Consider the following 22,334-nt stretch of genomic DNA (forward strand, 5'->3'; position numbering starts at 1 on the left):
AGTTGGACTGAAATTGGACCGAATGAAATCGGTCTGGTCTTCAATCTTTATAATTGTAGCAATCTGACATTGGCTCAAATCAGTTTCGATCTGATTCATTTTAGATTGGTGTACACCCCCTAGACGTGTCAAAAGATACGTGATGACCGATATTATTTCAAATTTGACTTTGACCATGTTAAAAAATAAATTTATAATTATATAAAAATCACTATAAATATAAAATTTGATTTTAAGCCAATTTAAAACAATCCGAAGTTGACAGATCAGGATACGAATACACGTGAAAAATTAATCTTAAGTTAGTAGGTTAATCAGAATCAATAGTTGCGCATAGACGTATGAGTGGACGTGTCTAAGTAAACAGCAGCAATTCATTCATTATCATAATTGCTGAATAGTCTTGTCTTAATTTTATTATAAAGAAAATATGTTAAAAAATATGTGGCTGCTGGGATTCGAGCCCAGGTCTCCACGGCCACAACGTGGAATTCTTACCACTAAACTACAGCCACATGATGTTGGTACTTCATCAGGTTTAACTAATTTATTCGTCATCATTGTAGTTTAGTTAAATCAATTTATTGGTTATACAGAATTATTTGAATAATCTAACCCTTACGGCTTGAGTGTGTGATTATTTTTACTAGTATAGAAACTCGTTTAATGTATAAATTTATTTGAATGATATATAAAGATATAATTTAAAAGAATACATGATTTTTTTTTAAACTAAAAATTAAATACTGATTTTTTTAGTTATTTATTGAATACATTACTTTTTCATTCAATTAAATATATTTAATTCTATTTATATATATAAAAATTCTATAATAAATTATATAAATGTTTTACCAATTTTAGCTCCAATTTGAAGAAAAATCATATTCTATATAAATAAATTATATTAATTTATCTTTTTGTCGTCAAATTGTATAAAAATTCTCAAATACTTTTATTGCTATACATGACAACTATAATTTTATGTATAAATCTAGAATTTGATCAAATTTAGTGATTGACAAATTCAAAAAAATTATTTTTAGATTTGAGTCAATTGCATCTTGTTGAAAATTTGACAAATGAATTTTCAAACCTTGTCATTTTTAAGTTCTTTATTTATAATTAAAATCCACAATTTAAAATGAATTATTAGTTTCCAAAGACAACCAATAAGATGTGACCCATAGAATTAAATGTGAGTTAAAAAAATAAAGATCATCTACTAGACTATTATGTGATAGGTGGGCCCTTAAAGTTAAAGATTAAGTTATCAAACAATTATTAGATCGGTGCTATTATATGGATTAGATTTTTAGAAAAAATCATAGTAAAAAGGTGGGAATATGGGAAATGTGAATGCTTGGATGGATGAGTGGATATACTTTGAGGGATAAAATTCTAATTGAAGATATAATAAAGGGTTCAGGAGTTGCAAATATTGAGAAAAAGACGAGGTATTAGCAAAACGATAAGGAAGATATAAAGCTAGAATTTAAGAAACTTAAAAAGGGCGAGCAAGACCGAAGGTGACTTGGAGGACATGAATGGAAAAGAAAATAAATAACCTGGACTTACAAATTGAGATGGTAGTAAATCAAATTGAATGGAGAAAAAGATTCCATCTGGACAATCATTGTAACTAGGAGTAATATACTATTATCAGTTAATGTAGCCAACTCTAATATTTCGAGACTAAGGCTCAATTATTGTTTTTCTTTTGTAAATAATACTAACTCTAAGAAAACAGAGGTAGAATAATAATTTGGCTATAAATTGAAACTCATTTTATACAAGTATAATAATTGATGAATTGTGATCTTGTGGCTTCAAAACCTCCATATTTGAAGGTCTTCATTGCAAGCTATATTATAACAAGATTAGTATGTTATGTGAAGTGTCTTTTTTAGGTTAAATGTAGACACCATATATAAACGAATTCTTTGAGGTTTAAAGTGTCTATTTCATTGTGGATCCAAACTATATAAAAGTCGCATTCAAAAACTTGAAAATATTAAAACATTTATGTGGCTGCTGGGATTCGAGCCCAGGTCTCCACGGCCACAACGTGGAATTCTCACCACTAAACTACAGCCACATGATTGTGCTACTTGTCTTTATGTGTATCTTCATTATCACTGTATGGACCAAGGTGTGACCCTATAATTAAATATGGCTGCCAAAAATAAGAACTGCTACATAAACATTTTGTGATTGAAGTGTCTTCTTAAAGTTGAAAGATAAAATTTATCGAGTAATTAACCATTAGACCAATATTATAATATGTATCCAAATGTTAGACTTTTAAAAATGATTATTGTAAAAAGATGGGAGTAATAAAAATATAAATACTTAAATGGATGAGTGGACATACCTTAAATGGATACAAATATGATATGTGAATTATCTTTTTCCTTTAGATTTTGATTTTATAAGAAAATAATGAGTTGGATAAGTATAAACATATCATATAATTTAAGCTCAGATAATGCAAGCATCAAGCTAAAATAATTACAAATTTAGTTAATTTTATACTCCCTCCGATCCTTTAATTTAGTCCAATTTCCTTGGGCACGCATATTAAGGGTTGTGTGGGGTCCATGTAAAAGGTGGTAGTTGGGTATTTTTAAGTAAGTGGATTAATTGTTAATGATTCCCTCTTTTTGATTAATAAAGTACATAGAATGAATTTTGGAGGGAAAATTGGGTTTGACATTGTTTGAGACTTAATTGAAATTAATACATTTCCGAAATTTTTATAATTACACAACCATTAAACTACTTAATTTAAATTACAGAAAATTACATCAAATAAATTACAAAAACCATCAAAATCATAAGAGCTAAGTCTTCAATACTTCCTTGATTTCTTCAACGTTTTTTGAACGGCAATTGAAAACGAGCAACCCTCTCGCCACATGCGCATGCGGATATTAAATCTTTCGTTGACTTCAGATTTATAAAAAAACAAACACGGTAAGCATTTAGTGTTCAAAATTAATTAAATAACTACAAAAAATCTAAATGTTTTCATTTTGAAAGGAAGCCATCAATGACAGTGGAACAAAAATAAGCTGATCAAAAGATTGAAACCATGAAACTGGAAGATTGAAAAAAAATGAAAAGAAGCCAACAATGAAAAGAAGATAAATACAGTAAAGGAAAAACAAGTCATCAATCCAATGAGTTGACAATTAGTAACACAGTAAAGGGAAACCAAAAAATTAATGTCAACGGCGCCAAGGTTAAAAAAAATGGCGCCCATAGATAACAAATTATGTATATAAGACAGCATTAAGTGAAGATATCAGACACTTCATTTAATTTCCACCAACTTCAATACAGTATATACAATGGGAAAAAAAAGATGTAGATAATTTAACTAAGACTCAAATAATGCATGAGCTTTTAACGTCAGCAAACAGTAATGGGAAGCTACAACACGGGTTCATCAATGAAATTGCGAAGAAGTACGATTTGCATAGGAGGACAATCGGAAGGATATGGAGACAGATTCGGGATCAAAAAAAAAAAAAGTTCCAATTAATGTCAACAATAAGAAGACAGTGACCAACGGTAGACCTGCAGTCCCCTTTGATGAAAACAAATTCAAATCAATTGAAAAAGTGAAGAAGACAACTTTAAGATCACTTTCAAGGGCCATGGAAGTTAGCTACAGCACAGTATGCAGATGGAAAAAAAACAGGTACTTTCGAAAGCACACCAACGCAATCAAACCGTTACTTACAGACAAAAATAAACTCCACAGGTTAATTTTTTGTCTTAGTAGTTGCATTTTAGATGAGCAAACAAGCAACTTCACATTTAATGAAAAGAAAAATGTAGTCCACATTGATGAAAAGTTGTTTTACATTACAAGGACACAACAAACATTTTATCTAACTCCAGATGAAATACAGCCACATAGAGAAATCCAATCCAAAAGATTTATCCCCAAGATCATGTTTATGTGTGCCGTTGCAAGACCAATCTTTTCTATTGAAGGTGAGATGATATTTGATGGAAAGATAGGCATTTTTCCTTTCACACATGAAGTGGCAGCACAAAGGAGTTCATAAAACAGGAAGAGAGGAGAGCCAGAGACCAAACCAATACAATCAATCACTAAAGATCACACAAGAGACATGATTGTGCACAAGATACTACCAGCAATTAGAATTAAATGGCCATCACATTTAAGCAAAACAATTTTCATTCAACAGGACAATGCTAAACCACACATTTTAGATGATGATGAGGTGTTTAGAGAGGTGGCTACACTTGATGGATTTAACTTCCACTTAGTGCAACAACCTCCTAACTCACCGGATATGAATGTGCTTGACTTAGGGTTCTTTGGGTCAATACAATCTTTACAGCATAAAAAATCAGCATACAACTACACACAATTAGTTAACGCAGTGACTACAGCATTTGACAATCTTACACCAAATGCACTGAAGAATGTATGGATCACATTACAAGCATGTAAAATTGAAGTTATTAAGAAACTAGGTGGTATGGATTATGAAATTCCACACATGAGCAAAGCAAAACTTGAAAGGGAAGGGAGACTCCCACATTGTTTGGGGGTACAGCAGGAAACAATTTACCAGGCACTAAGATATCTGGACACAAAGGTGGATAAAACTACATTGGAGGGCATTTTATTTTACTTGGGGATCAAAGACGAATCAGTTTTCCATCAACTTCATCTAACAAGAGCAAGCACAGAAGCAACAACAGAAGCAACAACAGAAGCAACAAGAGAAGCATCAGCGTATTTTCCGGCAAGAAATGAAGCAACAACAGAAGCAACAACAGAGGAAACACCAGCATGAACACCAGCAACATGTAAATATGACACACATGAGTATACTTTTGGGTTACCTTTTGTACTCACTTTTGGGTTACAGTATAAGGTAAATGTTTAGGTCTAAACACGATGTAGAAATTAAATAGGGGAGATGTTTAGCCGTAAACATTTAGAAGGAAATGTCATGTAACAATTTATTGATGGCTTCAAAAACAAAATGAAAAACAAATTCATCTCAGAGAACAATTTGAACTCATCAAAGATAACCCAAATTCCATACTAATTGCCTCCTACATCTGGTAAGAACATAGCCTCCTAAACATAATGTTTGGTGGCTTATGAACTGAAAACCCTAGATTGGTGGCACAATGAATAGATTTAGGGATTTTGTAGCTATAATCAATTGTTTACCCTCAAAAAAAAATCATAGGGCAACAAAAACAGAACACGAAAGACATGCATACCATACATAGCACATAAACAAAATCATCATTAGTCATAGAGGAAAGATGTATCCATACGAGAAAATGGGCCTCGAACATCAAAATCAGACACCAAATCATCATCATCCAATGATTCTTCATCTGAGGAAGGGAACAAGTTCTCAATGTATAGATCTTGAAGATCCAGTTGTAAATCAAACATTCCCTGTATTTCTTCATCTTCAGAAGTTATACTTCTTCCCCAGTTAGGATCCGTTTCATCAGAAGTCGTGCACGATGCAGGTAGGCGATTGTAGAAATCAAACCACGGGTTAGGAGATCCAATCGTAGGATCACTTTCTTGGGACGAAGACAAACAAGAAAGACAAGACGTTGGTGAGGCCATGTTCGAAAAAACCCAGAAAACTTAAGAAAAAACCCAGATTTAAAAAACCCCTAAAAGCATTAGGGTTTCAAAGAAGACGAAGATGGTGGAAAAAAAATGAAGATGAAGATAATAAACCGTAAACCAAGGTATTCTTGATGATGAAGATGAAGATCATTGAAGAACACGAAGAGTTATACACAGTTTGAGGATGGAGATGAGAGAGAGGGAGGGATGGGTAGGGATTCAGAGTAGGTGAGGTTATAAAAGGGAGGGAATGATTAAGGTGAGGTTATAATGTTAATTATTTTAGGTTAGTAGGGTTTACGGGGGTAAATTCGTAATTACGTGTGTGAACTAAGGGTATTTAAGTAAAAAATGATTGCCAAAAATAGAAATGGGACTAATTCAAAGGTTTTGCCAAATAAGGAAATGGGACTAAATTAAAAGATCAGAGGGAGTATTAGATAAATACGGGACGAAATTGAAATCAAGTTAGGTTAATTGCAAATCAAATGGATCAGTCAAGTTAAATTAGATCTTAGATCATTCTAACTCTTATTATACCAAATATCTATCAGATCATAGTATGATTTTAGTTGAGATACGGTAAATATGAGTTTCAATTATTCACATTTTTGCGTTGGTGTCTGGTCGTGTTGTTTTCGATGAGGGGCGGTTTTTTTAAGTGGTGACAAACTTTTTTAGCGTTGTTGCTAGGAAGACTTGAACTTTTAGCCGATTTATATTGTAACACCCCGTATTTTATCGGGTTTAAAAAAATTTAATAAAATAAAACAAATTAAATAAATAAGTATTATTACATTATATTATTTACATGGATAATTGTAATTATCTGTAACGTGTTTTATCGCGTAGTGTTTCTTTTTTTCAAAAAAAAAGAAATAAATCAAAAAAAAAAAATTAATAATTAAAAAAAAAAGTAAAATTAGGGGAAGGGAAGGGGTGGCCGGTTGGAAGGAGTAGGGGAGGAGTCTTGTAACTCCTCTCATAAGTGTGCATTATGACACATTAAATTCATTTCTTAATTGCCTATCAATCCTATAAGCATCATTTGAATTCTTCACTTTTCTAATCTTTCAAGTGAACATAAAAATTCAGAAAATTTCTCCCCTTTGCTCTCTTGTTTCGGCATCTCAAAGAAAAAAAAAATTTGTTGTTCCATCTACTCTTTTGATTAAAGGGGTAAGTTTAGTTAAATTGTTAATTATAAATTTTATATACAAGATTTCTAAGATGAATTATATTTTATGTATGATGATATCCTATGACGTTTAGGAGGATTGAGTATTTTTTTATATATATAATTTTCTCTAATAATCCTTTAATAAACTTTAATTTGTTAAAAGGATTAAGTTATGTTTTTTTCAAAAAAAAAAAAAAAATCTTCTTGATCTATATTCTTTAACAAAGTTTAAATTTGTTATAAGAATTAAGAATTAAGAATTAAGAATTAAGTTTATATTGATATTTAAATTTCTTTTATGATCTACATTTCTCTAACTAAATTTCAATTTGTTAGAAGAAATTTAAAAGGTATGGATCAAGTAATGTAGTCATCTAAGAATTTATAAATCCTTTAGCAAAATTTGATTTGCTTGAAGGATTGTGTTTATATATATGTCTTGATTTAAAAGGGTAATTTGGTTTTATGAATTCTCTACAAAATTTTAATTTGTTAAGAAAATTAAGTATTTAATTTATTTATCATAATTTATGAAATTTTAAGTTTCTTGAAGGATCTTGTGGATGGGCATGTTTCTTTTTATTTGATGGCTTTTATTTTTTGTTGATGGGGTTTTGTGTATTAATATATGTGTGGAAATATCAGGTGGTTGTGTGATAGAAAAATTTTTTTTGTTTGTTTTATCTTAGTAGTTGTGAAATTGGTTTTGTTAGATTTATTTTGTTCATGAGATTAAAAGAGTTAATAATTTGAATAATGTATATATATATATATATATATATATATATATATATATATATATATATATATATATATATATATATATATATATATATATATATATATATATATATATATATATATATATATATATATATATATATATATATATATATATATATATATATATATATATATATATATATATATATATATATATATATATATATATATATATATATATATATATATAAAATTAAATAATAATAGTAATAATAATATAATAGGAGTTTCGGACAGCTGCTGCTGCCTCGGTATTGGCGCCGATCCGAAAATGTTACTCGTGTTCCATTGTTGTTTTATGTACATGATGTGTTAAAAACTCATTAAACGCTTAAAATAATTAAAAATAGTGATTGGATGTTAGAAATTATGAAATTTGGTACCCAGGGTAATTGACGCATTCCGAACGCAGTGGCGAAGTCAGATTTTCCATTTGAATTTTCTAAACTGTCCGAATTGACCATTTAAGTTTCTGGTTAAATTCGAATTTTTGGAACTAGTAAGATTTGGGTGAAACTATTTAAAATTATTAAGTCCTAATAGTGTCTTAATAGTATGGAGTGGATTAGATGTGTAAACACATTCTAATACGTGATTTTTGTGTGTTTATGGTGTCTAGGATCTCGATTCGTAAGAGGGTGAAATTCCTATCGTGATTGAACTTCGTTTTGTTTGCAGCGCTTTAAGGTACACGCTTAAACCATACTGTTTATGTCGTTGTGCAAGTAGTGTTATTTTATTTCTAATCGAGGCATTGTAAATCACATAAGGATTAGACATCTCAAATAATTTGAAAGAAGTTACTTGGAAGTTGAGGATTTAAGTGTTTGTTACCCAAAGGGGTTAACGTTTTGGTTTGAATTATTACAATTATTGTTCCCATGACAGTTTTGGATCATTACGGTCACCATGGAGGTATGCATACTTTACCTCTGACGACCCTCATAGGACGGGCAACGTCTTAGGTCGGGGGTTGCCTTGGGAGTAGCTCTCTCAAGTGTATTCCTCCAAAAAAAAGGATTTTGATTTATACTTGAACGACCTGAATAGGACGGGCTACGTTACAAGTTGGAATTATCTAATAATGAATATGTTAGAGCCTATGCATGCTAGGATAAACACATTGCTTGTATTCAACCTGTTTGACATTTTATGAAGTCTCTGACGTGTATTGGATTGTTCTTTGGAACCTGCTACGTGTTGTCACACGACGACTAGTAGGTTGATTGCAGGTAGGGATTGGAGTGAGGGATCGACTTAGAACCCGTAATCATCAAGACTATGTTTCCTTTTTGTAATAAGATTATGAGTAGAAATAACTCCGAATTATGTAACAAGAGATTGTGTTGGTTTCTTTTCGCTTTCATCTATTTTCTTTTGTTTATCTAGAGGCCATAGGCTCTCGAGTTGTACGTAAGAACTTCCGCTGACTTGTTTCTTTCGCTTTGGCACTGTTTTCTGTTTTAATTATATTTCTTTAACGACGGAACATTGACGATCCTAGAGGAGACTTTTCTCTAGAGTCCGAAGAGTGAACCGGAATTCGTATTTTCATATGAATTTCCGAGCCACTTAAACCGGGCCGTTACATATATGCTAGCTATAAATAAATAAAATATTATTAAATACTCCCTCCTATTCAGCTGAACTGTCCCATTTCCTTTTATGGTCAAGTCAGCTTAAATGTCCCATTTCTATTTTTGGCATGGATTTTTGACTATAATACCCTTAGTACTTTATCCTATTTTCAATTATACCCTTTATTACCCTTACTAATTTTCCCTCCCTTATAATTAATCAACATAATTAAATCTTAATTAATCCCACCCATTTACACCTCCTCCCTTTATAATCCTAAAACCCTACCCATTCCCCATTTTATATTCTGCCGTTTCTCTTACTCCTCCATTGAAACCTTCACCTTCTTCCTTAGCGTGCTTCTTGTTCTTCTCTGAAAACCCTACCCATTCCCCATTTGATATTCTGTCGTTTCTCTTAATCTTCCATTGAAAGCTTCACCTTCTTCCTTATCGTGTTTCTTGTTCTTCTGTGAAAACCCTAAATCATGGCAAACTCCAGTTCGCCATTAAAATCCCCCCTGAAGAATCCTAACTCGAAAATCGACTCACCCATGAAAAACCCTAAGTCGCATACTTCTTTACTTCTGAGAATCCCCAAATCTCCTTACAAATCGCCTTCTAAGATAGACTTTAAGGGGTTCGATGATGGAAACCCTAGATCTGGACTGAAATCGTTTGAGGAAGAGTCTTATGATTACAATGATGACTCAACTTCTGTTGAGACTGATCCTAAGTGGGGAAGAGAACTTGACTCTGAAGGTGAACCCATTTACACACCTGAGCCTGATATGTATCCTGATCGTGAATATTCTTCCATTGATGCTGTTTTTTCGAATACTGATTGTGAAGAAGAAGATTGGCTTGATAAGCTTGGTCCTTTCTCAAGTGAGTTTCTGTTTGTGTTGGTGCATGTTCATTTTGACTGATGATGATTTTTAAGTTAAACGTTTTTTATGCATTTAATTTCATTGCTCTGTGATCTCAAAGTGAGAGCAGTTTTAGCCACCAAAAAATCGAACAAAGGGGGTTTGGATTGTTTTGCAACGTTTACTGCACAAAGATGTTCGATTTTATACTCAATGATTTCAAAAAAAAAAAGAAATTTACCTGAGAGTTCTAAAACAACCAATTTTTTTCACTAATGTATATTTGAATAAAAATGTTTCATTGAAAACAACATACAATGTTTGTTGTTTGCTTCTGAAACATCCCATGTTAAAGTTCCCAAAAATATGTCCAAATTGAAAAGGAATTTACATTTGATTAATGAAGCTGTGCTGGTTATGCTTGTGTTTGATTCTGTGCTTCAGTGCTGTTGTTGCTTTCTTCTGTGTCCCAAAAATTGTTGTTGGTTGCTGTTCTTTTGCTTACACGAAGGTTGCTGTTGCAACTGTTGACATTTGATGACTTTGGTTGTTGGTTACTACTGACATTTCTACATTCAAATCCCCTTCTTCATATCCCCCTGCATACCCAATGACTTCCACAAGCTGATTCATTTTTTCATTACTTAGCTTTGTGAATAAATATTGAAGTGAATCCACAACCAATTATTTGTCAATAGTGAGGTAATCTGGTAAAGTCCCTTCCCTTGCTGCCTTTGTTTTGTTCATGTGAGGAATGTGATAGTCAAACCCCCCCTGTTTTTTCATGACCTCTATCATACAAGCTTGTAAAGTTATGAATACAAACCTTAAACATTGTGGACTCAGATTTTGAAATGCATTATTCACAGCCTTAAGCAACTCTTTAACATTGTAAGCTGATTTTTGATATTGCAAAGCTTGAATTGATCTAAAAAAACCTAAATCTAACACGTTCATGTCAGGGGAATTTGGAGGTTGTTGGACTAATTGTATATTAAATCCATCTTTCATTGCCTCTTCTAAAAACCCTCTGTCATTGTGTGCTATATGAGGTTTGGCATTGTCTTGTTGAATGTAAATACGCTTGGATAATTCAGCAGGCCATTTTGCCCTAATGGTTGGCAGCACATTATTGATAAGCATTTCTCTAATGTGCTCTTTTGTGATTGACTGTATTGGCTTAGTTTCCATCTCCCCCCTTTTCCTGTTCTTTGAGCTTCTTTTTGCTGGCTCCTGTGTAATAAATGGCCAAATGCCTATCTTTCCATCAAAAAAAACATCACCTTCAGTTGTAAATATAGGCTTTGTTACAGCACACATAAACATTATTTTTGGTATGAACCTTTTTGATTGACATTCTCTATGTGGTTCTACTTCACCCGGAGCTAGATAATAACTTTGTGTCTCTCGGGTTAGATAGAAATGTTTTTCATCTATGTGAACAACATTAGTAAATGGCTTAAACTTGAATTGATCATTTTGTTCATTGTATTCACATTTAGATAATGCAAAGCTTAACCTGTGTAACTTGTTGTTTTCATTCAAAGCTGGTTTGATTGCGTTTGTGTGCCTTCTTATTACTTTGTTCCTCTTCCACCTACACACCGTTGATTGTGACACTTCCATTTGCTTTGCTACTGAATGCTGTGTACCCTTGAGTTCATATTTGATTGCCTTAAATTTTTCTTCATCAAACTTTATTTTGTTTGCTGCTTCTTTCCCCCATCTCTTGCTGTTGAGGTTAATGATTGTGGTATTGGTTGTCATCTGCTTCTTGACATCATTCCACAATCGTGTAATTGTTTTCCTACAAACCTCAAACTCAATCGCAAGTGCGTTGATTGTGCCTAGCGCTGGTTTGCCCTTCTTATTTAATGCAGACAGTAGCTTCTGCATTATGCTCTCTCTTTGTTGTGTAGTTAATTGTTTTGTAGGAGCCATTGTTTTAGTTGATTGTGTAATAAATGAGCTTTGTCATTGTCTATTTATGCTTTCTGTTTTGTAAAGTTATGATTGATTTTATCTTCTTGTTGCAAATTTCATTTTTGGCGCCACACTTTCTGTTTTCTCAAATTTTGGCTGTGTGCTTTGGGAATTTTCATGAATTGTTGGCGGCAGTTTCTGAATATGTATTCAATTCCTTCTTTTTGGACATTTTCATTTTGGGTTTCAAAATTATGTGGGTACTGTGATGATATTTTCATGAATTGGTTGTTTATAAATTGGAGGCTATTTAAGAAATTATTAATGCATTTTTTGGGTAATTTGGAAAATCTGAAGTCAATGATCGCAAAAAAATTCGCACTCACATGATCAGTAACGACTGCAACTACACCGAAGCTGTTGAAGAATTGAGAAGGCTCTCGGAGATACCGTAATTGATGTTTTTAATTTTTAGTACTCTTGACAAACTTATGTAATTTGCAAAAATTATTGTAAACGTAATTGTGGCGCAATTTAGGACTTAATTATGTAATTTAGGACTTAATTAAATTATCGATGTAATTGTGGCGCAAAAAAATTTCAAACTTTTGGTGCCAAAAAAAATCAGCTTTTAATTTGGTGGGAATCATTAATTCCTTAATCTTTACAATTAAAAACCCATAATACTACTCTCTCTCCTCTCTTAGGGTCCCATTTTGACTTTTCTTAAAATCCGTGAAAAGTCAAATGGGACATCTCACCTGAATAGGAGGGAGTATAATTTATAACATTTGACTATAAATATGATAATTTTTTGAATTATATATTGCTTTTTCAGGAAAACAAAAGGATTAATTACCTAAATAATGTGCAATTGCAGCAAGGCTTTAACGACTTAGCACAATCTTAAATGACTAATAATATCATCATCATTATCCTACCCAGTATATCTCGCTCGGCCAGGGTCTGGAGAGGAAAAGACGGCGGCAACTCATACCCATAAAGGGAAGCGGGGCCAAAGAAGTCCCCTGGCTCGAAAAAAATAAAAAGACGTGATTACATATGAAAAATAACTTAAAAACCTATAAAAATAAGAACCACTAGGAAACGTTAAAAACAGAAGGTTAAATGACTACGAAGTATTCTTTAAATCATGATAATTATACCACTATTTTTGACTAGCTATTTCTAAACAAGGATAAGACGTTACTACTTTATATACACACTATATATTATCATTCATCACCGTATAATTTCAAGCATCAAACTTAATTTTTTTTTAAACCAAAGTAAACACCACGTCAACCCAAAAAAATTTTTTAAATGTTGCCTAAAAAAATTCAAAGATGGTGTTCTATTCCGATACTCTCCGAAAGTATTAATTCGTCCCATTTAATTTGCATTATTTTATTTTTAGACAATGATTCACCAATTATTTTTAATTTCATCTATATATTTTAACTTTCTTTTAATTTCATCTACACAATTCATTTTCTCTTTATTTATTATCATTATCCACATTTTTCTTTAAAACACCAACTTTTTTTTTGCATCAAACCAAACAGGATAGAGGGAGTACAGATGAGTGCGGGTCCTGTGGAATACTCGTTATGTCTCTTACAATCAATTTTTATTTAGAGTTGTCCACTAATTTTATACTATTTCCTCTGTTAATGATGGTGTATGTAACTTTCTTTTTATCTCATCTACAAATTCATTCTCTTTTTTACACCAAACATTAGACATGGCTTCCAAAATATTTAACGCAATTACAAAGATAATGTGACAAATATAAAGAACATTAGTGAAAAATCAAAGGTTTTTTCGATATAAGATAGCCGTGAGAACAATTATTAGGTATCTAAATAATTATAGCTGTGAATATTGAGTACAATTATAAATGTTATATATTTAGTTGTTTAATTAATTGAGAAAATTTACAGTGTTTGATTATTCAAGTAGCGATTAAGACAGCTATTGAAATAAAATTTGTCGATGTTGAGAATGGCCTATGGCAATGGTGAAAAAACAATAACAAAAATAAGTGCAAAGAACCAAAACAGAGCACAACAATGGAGAAGACAAAACACACATTATATGAGGTATCTAAGGATACCTCCCCCTCAAAACAAATATCTTATCATTAATATACTCAACAATAAATTAATGACTCACCTTACAAGCTTCAAGAAGAATCTCCCAAAGCAAAGACCTCACCTTTAATGGTGGTCTCTCACAAAATCACTAATACAATGAAGAAATCTCTTGGATAAATTCTAGTTGCTTCTAGTGTATTACATTCACTCACATAACTCTAATGATGCTCTAAGATTCCTAATATAGTCATAAAACATATTAGAATAATCTAGGACAAAAGGGCTTAAAGCCCACAAAAAACTGAAACTAAAACAAAAACTGACGAATGGGCGTACTACTGGTCCGGTCGAGCACCTCATCAAAAGCTTCTGTTCTCCTCTATTTGTACAACTCGATCGTGCCCCATATGCTCGACCACTCGAGCAGCTATCTCTTGCAGTTCATTGCAATCATCAACACACACCAATTCATCCACCTTGATCACTTCATCAAGTGCTCCAATACGAATGCCCTCATATACTATCTTGCACTCACAACTTCGTTCTAAACGTGCAAGCCAAGGAGTAAGCCACGAGGTGATCGAGCTCACCTCCATCGAAATGAGATTTGGAGCTTGACACAACGATCGAGAAAAACTTAAAAAAAATAAATAAATCTTAACTAGCTTTCAGCCTAAAAGACAAATTAAAAAAAAAAAAAAAGCATATTGTATTATGAATTTATGATGTAGTGGTACACTTGGGTTGAATAAATGAAGCAATTACAAACCACAACATATTTCTCCAAGTAGTTCGTCACTCATAAATGATATAATATTACTATTACTAGACTTGTTCAATTTTGGCAACTTCCTCATCTTTATATATATAGATGGTTCAAGCCAAGTACATCTAGCATTACAATAAACATAATCAATAATGTCTCGTTTTGTCATCCTTACTTCTGTCCTTCTGTTGATTACCACTCAATTGGTCACCGCCGTAACTTACACTGTCACGAACGCTGCAGCCAACACCCCAGGTGGAACCCGATTCAACAATGAAATCGGGTCTGCGTACGCCCGTCAATCTCTCTCTTCTGCCACTGATTTCATTTGGAAAACCTTCCAACAATCCGACCCAGCTGATCGTAAGACCATACAACAGGTACGCTTACTTGTTTCCGAAGTCCTAACATCATCAGTTCTACTTCTTAATACTTGTTTTGTTCCAATTTACTTGCATTATTTGTTTTTTTACGCAGTCTAATATACTTATTCAATCTTTAATATTTCTAATTTTATATAATAAAAAGTTATAAAAATTAAAAATATTAATAATCTTTGCAATGAGACGAATCAACAAGATCTCGTTTGACCATGTTTCAACCTATAAATTAAAAAACTAATCACAAATTAAGAGTGATAAATAAATAGTCTTTTTTCTAATATTGCAACTAATTTAAGACGGAGAAAGTATTATTTTCCATATTTTTAGAATTTTACTTTCAAACCCCTTACTATTTGATTTTGATACTTAATTAGTGTACTAGTTTATTTCTTAATATTTTTATCGTATATAATTAAAAATCATTAATTACAATCGCCCTCGCTCAATTGTAAGATCTCTATAGCTAATTTAATTAAATACTTAGATTAGATTATTTGGATGGTTTGGTGAACAGAATACACTAATAAATATGATGATATAATGGTTAGATTTTTTTGATTGGGAATTTGGGATTGCATTGCACCTCCTTAGACGTATGGTAGGTCCACCGTTGCTTTCGGTATTTTTATGCATTTTTGAACATCTACTGTTAGATCATATCATCATGAGTGTACAAGTTGTCCAACCAAAATCAAATATTTAGTTGCCACAAATCCCCGTGATAAACAGTAATTTTTGAGAAATTATCTCTAATTTGATCAATTAATTATTATATTTTAGTGTAATTGAGCTCTAATAAGCTCGGCATGAGAGATGTCTATCAAAAAAACGGTCTCTCAGGAAACCGACTGGTTAGTTGCTTATCTTAAATTTTGAAAAAATAAATGAGAAAAAATAAATATACAGTAGAAATAAATTAATATTATGAATAACAATAAATAAATTTCTAAATAAAAATATGATAAGCAGATATAATGTTATATTTCATTGTAAATTTGAAAATTTAGTAAAACCAATAGACTATTTGAACATAAAATATAGATTGAGTATATTGATATTAATTAATTAATTTGTTTCAATAATCCATTAATACTTATTCTTTACATAAACCAAATAAGTTAGTAATTTTAACTAATTAATAATAAAAAAATTGACTATGTAGTGTTTGGAAACAAGTATTTCATTTCAAATTATGGATTTTAATTATGAAATTATAAATAAAGGATTTGAGAATGATAAGGTTTGGATAGTCATTCTCAAATTCTCAATTTTAACTATTTTAAAAATCATGGTGGAATTTGATTCAAATTCAAATTTGAAAATTTTTGATGGCCAAACAATAAATTTAAGCCAATTCTAAAATTTCAAATGAAATTATTATTCCCAAACATAGCATTATAGATTTGTTTTAAGATTTGCTTTTACATAAAAAATTGCTTTTACATAAACTAAATATATGACAAGCAGATACATAACTGCTTTTAGATTTGTTTTGATCGCATCTCTAGCTTTTGATGAGCATATGAAATTTCATCTTTTATTATGTATACTTCTCCAAAGTCCAAAATAATCACAACTTTTATAAGCGATAAATGATGAAATGTGGCTACTAATCAAGAGAATAATCTTTAAACTAATTAAAGCTTGAGACTTGAGTGTCATATGCCCCTAGTTTTTTTTTGTTTGGCAATAACCTTTGGCGCCCATTCTTACTTACGATTCAAATATCCCCCTGAAGAAGTGTGTATGTTTTTTTTTTTTTTTTTTAAGATTGGTGACTCGAATCGAGTCTTGATCGTGATTGTAAATGCATTAAAGAAGAACGAGTGAAGTTGGGAAACATTAGCCTGACGATGAGTCGGCGCTTCTTCACTGATGTCGCAAAATTTGGGTCTGAAACTATGCAACGAGTCACTGCTCATAGGCGACGACTTGTTGCTTCTTACGGTTTTGCGGGAAGTTAGTTTTTGCACGGGTTTTGGGGCGGTTATTTTGTTTAACTAAGCAATAACTTCTTTTATTGGGGATTCATATAAAAACCTCTATTTTTGGGTTAGTATTCATTATCACAAAATAGAGAAAAATCACATGAGAGTCATTGTAATTTTGTGAGTGATATCTTGATTCCTCTTGTAATGCTTTGCGATCATAGAGAAATTGTTCGATCTCAGTGCCGGTCTATCACATTGATAGTGATCCAAGTTAAATCTCTTATATTTGTTTTTATTTTTTGGTTGAATTTCTTTGTTGTTTCATTATTGTTCATTGATCTTATTTCCTCTGTCGTACAATATTTTTTAGGCATTATTTTAATAAACGAATGTGCTTTCTTTGTGTTTCACATAAAAGAAATATTTTCACTATTTCATAATACTTACGCTTATTTTTTTTTTTTTGTTTTATAATACTTACACTCTATCCATTTTTGGCAAAAAGCCTACTTTATTCTCACTCATGACATCATTATTATTTTTTTTACCTATCATCTAAAAAGGGCAAAATAGACAAAAATACGTTAGAGGTGATGACTTTTGTTAATTCTTGTGCCACCATACAAATGTGCAAATAATTCAGAACAGATACGAAACATTTATCTAATATAACAGCTACATTTAGGTGGGTCTAACAGTGGAGACAATGGATGGAGTAGCCTACACAAGCAACAATCAGATCCATCTGAGCGCAAACTACGTGCAAAGCTACTCAGGCAACGTGAGAACTGAAGTAACAGGAATTTTGTACCATGAGATGACCCATGTTTGGCAATGGAACGGTAATGGGCGGGCCCCAGGAGGATTGATTGAAGGGATTGCGGATTATGTTAGGCTTAAAGCGGGTTACGCCCCGTCTCATTGGGTCAAACCGGGTCAAGGTGATAGATGGGATCAAGGTTATGATGTTACTGCTAGGTTTTTAGACTACTGTAACAGTTTGAGAGATGATTTTGTGGCTCAACTTAACAAGAAAATGAAGGATGGTTATAGTGATGCTTATTTTAGTGATTTATTGGGTAAGTCTGTTGGTCAACTTTGGATTGACTACAAGGCTAAGTATAACAACTAAGTTCTGTATTTATTGTTAGTGATATGTTACAATATTAGACCAATTTTCAATAATTCATTGTGATTTGTCGGAAAAATATCATATGTGTGATGACTGATGACTGGTGTTTTGTGTGGTTGTAAATTCTTTTATTTGATGAAAATGGTTCGGAAAATTTTAATATATTATTTATTATTATTTAGGATTAAATGACAATTTCGTGAACATTAAAGTTAAAATTGTGTTTTTATTAAAAAAAAAAGGGTTAAAATTGTGTTTCAAAACTCTTTAGCTAGTCAGTTCGTCTTGTATGAGACTATCTCACTATGAGATGAACCCATATAATTAGTCTATTTTTTTTATTGATTACTTTAAGATTGTAAGTGATCGTGTTAAGGTGTAAGTAATCACTCTAATACTATAAAAAGTGATTATTTTAAAATTGTAAATAATAACTTTAGCGTTATAAGTAATCACTTGAAACAAAAAATGTATATTAGACTAGCTCCATAGAGACAGTTAGTAGATACCTCTCAATAAAATGGCCAAGTTGAACGAAAACACTATATATTCTAAATGTTGCTAGTGCATTATGATTGGACTCTAATTTGTTATTGATATATTTCTGTGTTTATATCCTAGCCATTGGATTCCTTGTTAGTTGAACACGGTCTCCTCTACTTAACAATCAAATCCTTGTTCTTTTATTAGTACGTGCTCAAATATTTAGTCTTCAAGCTCAAGCATTCTAACAACACATTAATAATATGGTTGAAAACGATGGAACGTGTTTCAAATTCTAATATCACCAAGATCGAATGTATGAAGTCTTGTGACAAACAAATTATGCTATCAATGATATCGATGTTTGTAGGAGAAAATAATGCAATAAAAACAATACAAAAGATTTAACGAGGTTCACCCAATTAAGGCTACGCCCTCCGGTGTGTAGTATCTCTTATATTATCATAAAGGAGTTCAAAGAACTCTCAAATATGGAGAATCACAATAGAGAAGAGATTAAGCTAATGTTTGGCTTGGGGTGTATTTTGTGGATGATTTAGATGTACATATGAGCTTCCCTTTTATAAGAGTGATTACTATTAATGAGTAATACAACTTTAATGCTAAATTTAAATCACAAAGAAACTGCTTCATGAGACTTCAAACGTCAGAGAAAGAATCCAAGGTTGTGCACTGTGTTGGATGCTCGTTCGAGCCAATATGGAGCTCGTTCGAGTAGCTCCTCTACTGACCCACTAGACTGCTACTGGTCAAACGCTCGTTCGAGCCTAGAACCGCTCGTTCGAGCATGGGCTGTCAGAGGCTACTGACTTCACACACCATTTAAGTCACCTTGGATACCCTAATTTCCTTGTGGAAGGCACTTAGTACAGCATCATAAACTGCTGCACTTCCCTCATTAATCACATTCATCATGTCATCTTTAATTCATATGTTTAAGCCTAACTTCAATGCCTTTCATTAATTCATGCATTGACTCACACTCTTAAACACCATCATTAAGTCAGACACTTAATCACCCATTAAACCTTTCAAGAGATACCATCTCTATGTGCATGACTTGATTGTGCACTCAAGTCACCATTAACATTAACAATCTCCACCTTGACTTGAGTTCACCCAAGTCAAAGCATTCTCTTAATCTACTCCAATATAATATAACAACTTACACAACTACATACTCAAAATAAAAACAAAACAAAAACAACACATGTGCACAAACATAGCACATGCACTACAATGCCCTCAAAGGGCTCCCCAAGAGTATGAGATTTTATTTACCAATCAAGTCCACACATCCCATGAACTTATTGGGGTATATTGGAATTATTCTCGAACTTTCATTGCTTAAAGAAGTATCAACATCATCTTCATCATGCTTGGTTGAAGTAGTGGACACACAAGCCGAACTAATTAAGATTTAACCCATAAGCATATACAAGCCATCATCAATTGATCCTTTCAAAAATAAATTAGGACTCTTGCCAACCTTCAAAACTCCACCTTCACCAATGCATCTAAAACCTTCTTTATCCTAGATACTAAGAGAAATTAAGTGTATATTCATACCTGGAACATGAAAGACTCCGGTCAATGTTCTCACAACACCATCAAACATGATAAATTTAACATCTCCAACACCAACTATTGAACAACTAGCCTTATTGCCCATAGTGACTTTCTTCCATCAACCTTTTGATAGGTTAAAAAGAAACTAGAACTAAAAGTCATATGTCTCGAACATCCCGAATCCTAAATCCAAGAATCACCACCCTTGTACTCACTAGTAACACAAAGAGCACCAACATCATAATCCTCACCTTCAACCAGTGGCGGACCGAATTAAGTGACAAGGGGTACAACTGTACCCCTAGTTTGAAAAATAAAAAAGAGAAAAAAAAAATTAAAATCAAAACACGGGAAAAGAAAGAAAGAGAACGCCCATTTCAGAAAGAAAGAAAGCAAGCAGCCAAGCCTCACGCGAAACAGCAAACTCGCGAACTGCTCCTCGCCTCCTCCCTGCTTGCCTCGCCGGCTCGCCGCCCTGCTGTCAACCCACGTCGACGTCGTACCTCTGGCGCTCCCGTCCCTGCCTCCCCAGTGCCACCGGCCACCGCCGTCACGCCGTACGTTTATGAACCCTAATTATAATTTCTTCATTTATGAACCCTAATTCCCAAAATCCCTAATTATAATTTGTTGATTTACTGATTTGTTTCATTGTTTGTTGGTTAAATTTAGATACTTAATTTGATTCAAGTAATATGAATGCTGGTTTTGATGCTTACGGTTTTGATGCTGGTTTTGATTTTTGAATGTTGGTTTTGTCGAGTGTCGACTGTGGTTTACTCGTTTTGATGCTGGTTTTGATATTGATTCTCTATTTCTCTTGATCTTGATGTTCTGAATCAAATGGTGAAGATGAATGTTGGTTTTGAATGCTGGTTTTCATCATTCGTTTTCTTTTTGATTTTATGGTGAAGATGAATCAAATGGTTATGTTATGTAAATTGAGTAAGGGCTGTGTTTAGAGCCCATAATTTTATTTTTATCAAGTATTATTTCACGCAGTGAACTAATACTTAGTGAACTTCACTGATTGAATCATGTCTTTTGATTTAGAATTATATGTACTTAATTTTGAAAGATTTATTTTGATTTAGAAAGATCTATTTATTGTGATTATAAAGAATTAATTATGAATTACTGTGCTTTGATGTTGTTGGTCCATGTTGGAGGGTGGAGGCTTGAAGCTTCTTATTTGTTTGTTAAATGTTAATTAGTTAATTTAATTTAATTAGGAAATGTCAAGTAGTTCATGATTTGAAAGATATCAATTCTCTTTCCATGATGCTTGTTGAAACAAAGAGACATGAGACATTTCCTCTTATACATTTGCTAATCAAGTTGATGTTGATTCTTCCTGTTGCTACGGCAAGTGTAGAAAGAGTGTTTTCCGCAATGACATATGTCAAAAGTAAGTTGAGAAATAGCATGGGTGATCAACTTATGAATGATTTTTTGGTTACTTTTATTGAGAAGGAAGTGTTTCTACAGATTTCCGATGAAATGATTATTGATCGTTTTAAAAGTATGAAGACTCGAAGGATGAATTTGTAATTTTGAAGTGTATTAGTGTAAGACTTTTAAGTATTGTAAGACTTCTATTGTTATTTTGGATTGTAAGACTTTAACTATTGATTCTATTATGTGTTGTAATTTTTTTATTTTTTAAAAAAAATTTATTCGATTATCCGAACGACATGACGTTCGTATTTTGTACCCCCAGTTTGAAATTCCTGGGTCCGCCACTGCCTTCAACATAGCTAGCTTCGGCGGAACTAGCTTTCGCGAACTTGCTTACATCGGATTGTTTGGCTTTTAATTTCCAACAATCTTTCTTGAGGTGACATTTCTTCTTACAAAAGTCGCAAGTCATGCCTCTTTTGTTTCTACTTGACTCCTTAACAAGCAAAGCATCATTGGAATCTTTGGACTCTTTTTAAGCAAATTGAGAATCAATAAGGTCCTTTTGAGTCA

General features: G+C 32.4%; 3 protein-coding genes and 2 non-coding genes across 5 annotated transcripts; 3 read left to right on the forward strand and 2 right to left on the reverse strand.

Moving 5' to 3' along the window:
* Nucleotides 1-443: 443 nt before the first annotated feature.
* On the reverse strand, nt 444-515 carry TRNAH-GUG (transfer RNA histidin (anticodon GUG)). Its single transcript has one exon. It is a non-coding gene; the product is annotated as a tRNA-His (tRNA).
* Nucleotides 516-2,026: 1,511 nt separating this feature from the next.
* TRNAH-GUG (transfer RNA histidin (anticodon GUG)) lies at nt 2,027-2,098 on the reverse strand. Its single transcript has one exon. It is a non-coding gene; the product is annotated as a tRNA-His (tRNA).
* Nucleotides 2,099-9,534: 7,436 nt separating this feature from the next.
* LOC130824835 (uncharacterized) lies at nt 9,535-12,457 on the forward strand. Its single transcript, XM_057689856.1, has 2 exons — nt 9,535-10,078; nt 12,340-12,457. The coding sequence occupies exons 1-2, from the start codon at nt 9,679-9,681 to the stop codon at nt 12,435-12,437; spliced, it is 498 nt and encodes a 165-aa protein (XP_057545839.1). The 5' UTR covers nt 9,535-9,678; the 3' UTR covers nt 12,438-12,457.
* Nucleotides 12,458-14,859: 2,402 nt separating this feature from the next.
* On the forward strand, nt 14,860-18,450 carry LOC130824828 (uncharacterized). The gene is made up of 2 exons (XM_057689847.1): nt 14,860-15,224; nt 17,844-18,450. Exons 1-2 carry the CDS (start codon nt 14,997-14,999, stop codon nt 18,288-18,290), a joined length of 675 nt encoding a protein of 224 aa, XP_057545830.1. The 5' UTR covers nt 14,860-14,996; the 3' UTR covers nt 18,291-18,450.
* A 2,075-nt stretch (nt 18,451-20,525) lies between these two features.
* On the forward strand, nt 20,526-21,980 carry LOC130824653 (uncharacterized). Its single transcript, XM_057689753.1, has 2 exons — nt 20,526-20,920; nt 21,596-21,980. The coding sequence occupies exons 1-2, from the start codon at nt 20,526-20,528 to the stop codon at nt 21,912-21,914; spliced, it is 714 nt and encodes a 237-aa protein (XP_057545736.1). The 3' UTR covers nt 21,915-21,980.
* Nucleotides 21,981-22,334: the final 354 nt, after the last annotated feature.

This window comes from Amaranthus tricolor, chromosome 1 (assembly GCF_026212465.1).
Source record: "Amaranthus tricolor cultivar Red isolate AtriRed21 chromosome 1, ASM2621246v1, whole genome shotgun sequence".
Taxonomy (NCBI): Eukaryota; Viridiplantae; Streptophyta; class Magnoliopsida; order Caryophyllales; family Amaranthaceae; genus Amaranthus; species Amaranthus tricolor.

What these genes read in the sequence shown, in the direction of transcription:
- LOC130824835 (XM_057689856.1), top strand. Translation starts at nt 9,679, where the DNA reads ATGGCAAACTCCAGTTCGCCATTAAAATCCCCCCTGAAGAATCCTAAC. An exon ending in TAAGCTTGGTCCTTTCTCAA is followed by an intron (nt 10,079 to 12,339) that starts GTGAGTTTCTGT and finishes GAAAATCTGAAG; the next exon opens with TCAATGATCGCAAAAAAATT.
- LOC130824828 (XM_057689847.1), top strand. Translation starts at nt 14,997, where the DNA reads ATGTCTCGTTTTGTCATCCTTACTTCTGTCCTTCTGTTGATTACCACT. An exon ending in ATCGTAAGACCATACAACAG is followed by an intron (nt 15,225 to 17,843) that starts GTACGCTTACTT and finishes AGCTACATTTAG; the next exon opens with GTGGGTCTAACAGTGGAGAC.
- LOC130824653 (XM_057689753.1), top strand. Translation starts at nt 20,526, where the DNA reads ATGTCTCGAACATCCCGAATCCTAAATCCAAGAATCACCACCCTTGTA. An exon ending in CCGGCCACCGCCGTCACGCC is followed by an intron (nt 20,921 to 21,595) that starts GTACGTTTATGA and finishes TAATTTAATTAG; the next exon opens with GAAATGTCAAGTAGTTCATG.